Source organism: Oreochromis aureus, linkage group 17 (assembly GCF_013358895.1).
Source record: "Oreochromis aureus strain Israel breed Guangdong linkage group 17, ZZ_aureus, whole genome shotgun sequence".
NCBI lineage: Eukaryota > Metazoa > Chordata > Actinopteri > Cichliformes > Cichlidae > Oreochromis > Oreochromis aureus.
Genome location: NC_052958.1, coordinates 3351345 through 3358783, shown reverse-complemented (window position 1 = coordinate 3358783; position 7439 = coordinate 3351345). Strand labels below are relative to the sequence as shown.

At 41.6% G+C, this 7439-nt stretch overlaps 1 protein-coding gene across 4 annotated transcripts in view; it reads right to left on the bottom strand.

Annotated features, from left to right (window-relative positions):
• Positions 1–5098: 5098 nt before the first annotated feature.
• rerg (RAS-like, estrogen-regulated, growth inhibitor) overlaps positions 5099–7439 on the bottom strand; it is a 49660-nt gene continuing 47319 nt past the window's right edge. For all 4 annotated transcript variants that reach the window (XM_031743484.2, XM_031743485.2, XM_039600620.1 and 1 more), the window contains exon 5: positions 5099–6394. In XM_031743484.2, coding sequence (XP_031599344.1) covers positions 5984–6394 — 411 coding nt within the window. In that variant the 3' untranslated portion in view covers positions 5099–5983. The remainder of the gene's footprint in view (positions 6395–7439) is intronic.

The window sequence follows — 7439 nt, the reverse complement described above, 5'->3', positions numbered from 1 at the left end:
ATCAAATCTGATTAAAGTGAGATTTTAAAAAGCTTCATAACTGTTTCAACAAGCTCGTGTTAGCTCCGTTAATGTCTCTGGTCTAATCACTGCCTGTTAGCTGTATTCATAGCACCATTATTAACTGGGTTTTATGAGGTTTTGTGGATTTGGGGATTGTGTTCCTGGGATATTCTGCTGCCACGGGGGCCGGTTAGCTGCACACTGATGCTGGCAGAGCCTGAGCCGGACTGTTCACGGCACCGTGCACTGCTGGAGAGCTTCCACAGAAATGTGAGTGTGATTACATAATGTTAGAGCGACTTGCAAACAGATTTGGGATTAATGCCCTACAGATTAATTAGCTAAATTCTCAAATGATTTTCTGTTGTGACAAGAAGCTTAATGTAACGTGGTGGTTTTGAAATTTAAAAACATTACAAATAATGTATTGTGATGGATTAAAAAAAAATGTTGTAATGAAACATTGTCAGTTTCCTCATATACTGTAAACTGATAACTGAGCAGGTGCATGACTTTTTTCCCCTACATGACATAAAACCTCGACCTTAATCATATTTAAACACTCAGCTGTCTGCATGTTGATAATGAAGTCCTCCCTATGGAAACATGAGGAGTGCCCTTGTCACAGTACTGGGTCATGGACCCAGTGCTTTGTGTTTATTGGTGAACTGATAGTTCTGATTATTATTATGATTTATGCTTTTCTGCTTATGTTACATCTTCAGTCCTTGGATTGTGGTTTTTGTCTTGTATCATCTCTGTGCTTCAGGTTCCTGTTTCCACGTCTTAGTGTCGAGTCTGTGTCTTGGTGCTTTGTTTCAGTTTCCTGTTTTACTTTGGCAGTCCTTGTCCCATGTTTATGGTTTCAGTTCTGCTTCCCAGTGTCTCGTCATGAGTGCATTATCCCAGCTGCGTGTTCATCCCTTGTCCTGTGTCGCCAGGTTATGACATGCCACGCCATGTATTCCCAGTTTAGTTAAACCCCCCTAGTTTGAGTTTTGTTGTGTGTTGTGTGGCTAAGTTTGTTTTGCCGCCTTTAAGTTAAATATTCCGTCTCTGAGTCCTGTGCTTGGGCCCAACCGCTGCCTGCCACACAGCTCACTGTGACAACACTCTGATCGTTTCTGTTGTGTCTGTCAAAGGACTGCAGCTCCCACAGATGTCTGTTCTGAAACTGAAGTGATCAAATTCTGGCCTCGGCCTGGCGACTTTAAGTTACATTTACACTGTATTCTCGTGTGTCAGGAGTGTCAACAGCTCGTTACTGAGCAGAAATCACAGTTGTAGTGGGAAGTGGGTGTCCCCCTGTCCCCAGCAGCAACCAAGGAGAAAGATGAATCTATTTAAAATCATGATTTCTTTTGTTTTCCTACAGAGGAGAATTGGTTTTCACAGCGGTGGTGAGCAAAACTATTGTTAAAATATCTTTCTATACTTTAAAACCCTGCTCCTCGTCTCCACTGTGCTACCTTTGGCATGGTGGTTGCTGTGTGGGGAGGTGTCCCATTTATTCCAAAGGTTTATTTCACTGCCTCCACAGTTAGCTTCAGCGGGCTTTGTGAAGCGGCACAAGAAGCAGCTCCCCACCCACTGGCAAAAAATTTGTCCCCAACGTGTGCAGAGTGTTTTTCTTGTCAATTTTCTACTGTGTATTTGCGCGTTCATTTATGCTCAGATATTGCGATTTCCTTTGGGGGCCACACCTGCTTTGCTCTTGGTTGCCCCCTGCACCCCACTACAAACATCCTGGAAAAAATGCTTTTTGAAAGCGTATTTGCTGATCCATAGTTCAGTTTCCTCTGGCCCACCTCCTCCCACACGCACACTAATCTAAGACACAAAAAGCAAGTTGCAGTCACAAATCTCCTTGGCCGCCACTGACACTGCCTCATTCACCCAGAAGCAGAAAACTCTGGTGTCAGTGTGATCCGTGTGGGTGTACCAACAGTTCACAACTCACAACCCGGCCAACTTCCGCAGCACTGCAGCGTAACGGCATAAGGAGAAGGCACACAAGTTCAGCAGTCACCTCCCCTTCCTTCTGCTGTGTTTTCTGACCAGCTCTGCTGAAGCTTCACTTATCAGGATTTTAACATAAAGAGGTGATTTGAAGAATCATCATTAATGATTCCCCTCAGCTTTAGGACGGGTTTCAGCATCTTGAAGTCCAACGCTTCAGCCTTGCTGCTGTTTAGTTACATTGGTTCTTAAACTGTGGGGCGGTGGTGAGGTGAGATGTGGGTGAACAGGAGAGAAATCTAGAGTTGAACTACGTAGAGTGAATATAATTTTTTAAGGAGAAATGATTAAAACAGAGGTTGACGATGCTGTGGTGCTGATTTCACTACTGTTCATCTTAGATCACAGGTGTGGGAGGTGAAGTGGGGCATGCCAGCAAAAGTTTGAACCACTGCATTCAATCATTGCTGTCATCACTGTGGGTTTCAATACCGACACCAAATCAGCACTGAATACTTACATCCCTGTGCTTTACTGTGGACTTCAGTCCTATTAATGCGCTGTCCCAGTTCACAGTAAAGTATTACCTTCAATCACTAAATTAAAAGTAACTAAATATGGCTCGTAATGTAAACAGCAGGGTTGGCAAAACCGTAAATTGCTCTTTTCTCCTGCTGGTCAGGATAAGAAGGAACCCTGTGGCTCCTTTCCTGGGTTATTATGAGATTTCCCACTGTAGTAATTATCTGCCAGATCGCTGAGCCACTCCTTTCTGCTTCATTCACAGTCAGTCTGAAGTAGCAGGGTGTGCTCAGTGAGAAGTTTCCTTTTTTAACACAGGACAATGTCAGAAATGTGTTGACTTTGAGCTTCTTGGCTGCTATATATGGAAGAAAAGCTTTTAGACATGCTCATTTTTAATCTAGAACTGCAGGAAAACAAGAGCAGGTATAAAAAATGTTTTATAAATGCTGAAACAAAGAGCTAAAAGAGCCCTAGTGTAGATCTAGGCAGCATTTGCAGTGAGGGTGACACAAATTCACTGTTCATCAGTCAATACATGAAGGTCACAAACACACTAATCAAGATTTAATGCACTAACCATGGCAACGTTCCACCCAAGTCTAATATGATAAATTAAAATTATTATAGTAAATGTCTAATAGTACAAAGAGAAATTATATTTTATATCCATAATGTCAAACCTGAAAAGAAATTAATGAAAACTGCAATTTGACTGGTAAGTCAGAGATGTACAGCAAAAGCAGCAGTTCTCAAATTTGATACCTGATGCTTAGACTGCATGTGTAGTGGGCGAAATTAAGCATTACTATGGATAATTTGCAGGTATCATATGGTGTGCAAAAAACAGTAATGGTTAAAATGCTACCCATGAAACACCTTACCCTCAGCGACTGCCATCGTGGCTACATACCACAATGGAAGTGTACACCAAACAATGTTCAGCCTGTTGAACGAGTACATAGCTAGTTCACTCACTTGGCCCACGTCCTCATTTTAGGTTTGACATCATTTTAGTAGATAAAGGTGAACGGCTTGTACATGAATTGAGCTGCGGTTTGGGGAAGGCCTCAAAGGGGACTGGCAGCAGCTCCGGGGTCTGGCAGATCCACATGTAGGGTGGGGCATGTAAACAAGAACGAACAGATTGTAGACCTGGGGGAACATATATAGATAAGAACCGGAGGGAGTGTGTTTGGAGGCGTGGTCCTGCTCCTGAAATTCAGATACTTTATCTCCAACTAGAACTGCCAATAATGTTAGTTCTAGCTAGCTAGCTGTTAGCTAGGAGCCAGGAGCTTGCCTGTAAATTCATGTACTACACAAAGAAACACATATGAAGATGGTGCATTAAAAGCATGCTAATAGAAGCATCCAAGCTGAGTTTCAATGGGTCACGTTTTGTTGCCCAGTTGCAGTGATGCTGGAATTGCTGAGGTTGGTTCTGTGAACCAGAATTGGTTTGCCAAAGAGAAGAAAATGTCTCTTTTCAAAGTGTAAAAATTGCATTTGAGGTAACCATCATCATTGGACACAAAGCCGCTGTGGTTCATGTGAGCTAGTAGACTTAATCAACATCGGTTTTACAGCCTTCTCTCTAAGTCGAGACATTACCCAGGGTCTGCAATACAACACCAAAGTAAGAGCTGTGGTGGAGCGTCTGAGTTACATCATTAAGGCTTCCTTCTAATAAAAGAGACTCACTGTGGAAAACTACTGGAACTGGATGTATTCACATCTTTTATTTTGAAAATCCATGGTTATGTTAAGGATTAGATTTAAACTTAGATGTACATTTACTTCTTTACACACAGAGAGACACGCACAAAATGTTAGCAATTTTTAATTTAGCTGTAAGATAATGATGAAAAAAAAATCCAAATAGACACAAATGTAAGTTTTCTACAATAAAACATCAAGTCACTGAGCTGCCACAACTTTATCATGAGTTTTTCACGAATGTCAACTATCAGCAATGTCTCCATCCCCTTTGATCGCAGCTGATACAGGCTTTCATCATTTGAATATTTCATAATTTGAACAAATAAAAGGAGCATTTTGTGTTTGGAGACTAATATGTAAATGTGACATTTGATCGTCTGCATCCTGACTTTTAATGATCTGCTTGGAAGCATCTGTACCAATCGCAGTGATGATTATTTGAAACTTTGTGCTCTGTTTAAGTGCTTCTGTTGAATGTTCTGCAGCCACTGATCACAGTTGCATCAATTATGACCAACAGGAAAAACTGGTGTGATATATCAGTCTTTTATTATAAGTGCACAGCTGATTAGTTTGATCAGAGAAGTTCACATAGATATCACATTTCTACAATTACAGTCTATTCTATTATAGATGACTCTTGGTTCTGTACACACCTAAGACACAGCAGTGCTTAAGGCTATATATTCTGTCGAACATGCTGAAGTTTACAGTATTAACATTATCGCCGTGAAGAACATCCCAAGAATGTGATGTTGCTTACTTTTGTTTAGACCAGGGGTGTCCAACTCCAGGCCTCGAGGGCCGGTGTCCTGCAGGGTTTAGATGTGTCCTTGATCCAACACAGCTGATTTAAATGCCTAAATTACCTCCTCAACATGTCTTGAAGTTCTCCAGACACCTGGTAATGAACTAATCATTTGATTCAGGTGAGTTGAGCCAGGGTGAGATCTAAAACCTGCAGGACACCGGCCCTCGAGGCCTGGAGTTGGACACCCCTGATTTAGAGAAAACAACAGATATTGTATGCATATCAGCTTTAAGACGTTCCAAACCTGCGGTGCTTTGGGTTCCTTGAGGGAAAAATGCAAACACACACACCCTGACAGCTAATGTCAAAGGAACACAGTAGACTTGATCATAAGGATTGATTGCAAGACAGAGACTGACAGCTTTGTAGATCTGTCTGGAACCGAAATGAGTGAAACACAGTAGATCTACATTTATCTAAAAGGAGTTCTCTGCTCCAAAGTTCTTTGACCGCTGCTGACAGAATAGCACAACAGCCCCCTACACATGAGATAGAAACAGGAAACACTAAATCTTACTGTGCAATGTCAAAGTTTTGGAATCCCTGCATGTTAAATAGGACAGCTTGCATGCATCATTTTCTGGATACCCTCTGGTTTGTTTAATATGTCAGTTTGTTTGATGAAAGAATAAAAGAAAAAAAAAATCAAGAACCTTGCCATGTTCCTGATCCTTTGTGATCTTCTAGTCGACATGACTCATCAATGTCTGTCATCTCAATCCAAAAGCACTTCAATTTTTTTTTAATGAGAAATCATCTTTTATGGCTCCCAAGCCAAGTGTCATTAGCTGTCTCTTACAGCCTGAAAAGACAGTGCACTTGGATTTTTTTCATCGGATAACGATTAAAGAATAACAGAAGAACACATTTCACACTTAAATCAGTCATCGTCCACTGATGGTCCAAAACATTTCAGCGAGAAAAGCAACTTTTGTTCCTGTCGTCAGGCGGTAGCTTGGCTCTTCCCTAGCTGCTGATCTTGGTCAGCATCTTGTTGATGGCCTGTTTGACATGAGTGGTGGAGCTGCGGCGTCTGGCTTTTCCCTGAACAGCCTTGCGGCGTCTCACCTCTCTGCAGAGCTCGTGGAACGCCTCGGCCACGGCGCCGCCCTCGTCGGCACAGGCAGAGCATTCGTAGAAGGCACACGCCATTTCGGCTGCCAGCCGCTCTCCTTCCTCTGTGCCGACCTGCCGGACGTGGTCCAGGTCAGACTTGTTGCCCACCAGAACCAGAGGAACGTTCTTTGGTTTCTTCACCTCCTCTAGGAGGCTTCGGAGCGGCCCCACCTCCTCAAAGCTTCCCCGATCCGTGATGTCATACACAAGGACGAAGCCGTCACCCCAACGCATGTGACCCTCCCTCTGCTGGATGTCCTCCTGAGAAGAAGACAAGACATATGGTGCTGAAGCTGATAATTCAGAGTTTTACAGACGCTCAACTGGATAGTTTGACATCTTAAAAAATGCTACAGTTAGAAGAGAAGAGCTCAAAGAGCTGAAACAGACATGTGGTTTCATAAAAAGACAGCCCATTACTGCCTAAAAGTAAAAAAAAAAATTAAATTTTTTATTATGACCAATTTTCCCACAAATGTTTTTAAATAAAATGATGATGTAATGATGATCTATATCTAGTTTAGTTGTAAAGTTTTAAGTCTGTAGAGACTTTTCTGAGTCCTTTGAACAAATCCATGAAGCAGTTCCTTGTTTCCAGTCAGTCTCAAGCTAACCTAATCTAAATTAAGCTAAACAACTGGATTTTTTTCTCTTTTTTTACTGTAAAATTATCATAAAACACCAACCAAGGAAAATCTCAGGTAAAAATAACAGACAGAGCAGCTGGAGAATGTGCTGCCTTTACCTTTGGGTCCAGTGAAGCTGTTAAAGTCATACTAGCATTTTCCTGTTTGTGGATTTATGTTTATAATGTAATTTCTCTCTAATTTTCCCACCAAGAAAACTTTTCATTTAATATTTTTGACTCAAAGATTTTTTAAAGAGGCCCAGAACAGGCTGCAGTCAGCGTCTTTAATATGCATATACATTTTTAGGTCTTTTTGTGTTTAAACATAAAAAGATGTGTAGTTCTTTCTGATCTAAGAATCATGTTGTTTAGTTCCTAACATTATCTTTGCGCTCTGCCACACCCTCTTAAGCCATAAATTAAATTCTGCAGCCATCTGTGGAATGCAAACACTCGAGCATGTGCTCTTAATTTGATCACGTGGAGGCAGAATCGTCCAGGACCGAGCACACAAGGCCTGCTTGGGCTGGATGGAGGCCCAAAGGCTCTGATCTCATAGTTACCAACAGAGGAAGCTGAACCCTTTATCAAATAGTGGCCACAGTTTTCAAAAATAGAATATTATGAACCTTTAACCTAAATATGAAAAAAATGTTTTGCATGTGTATAATATACAAA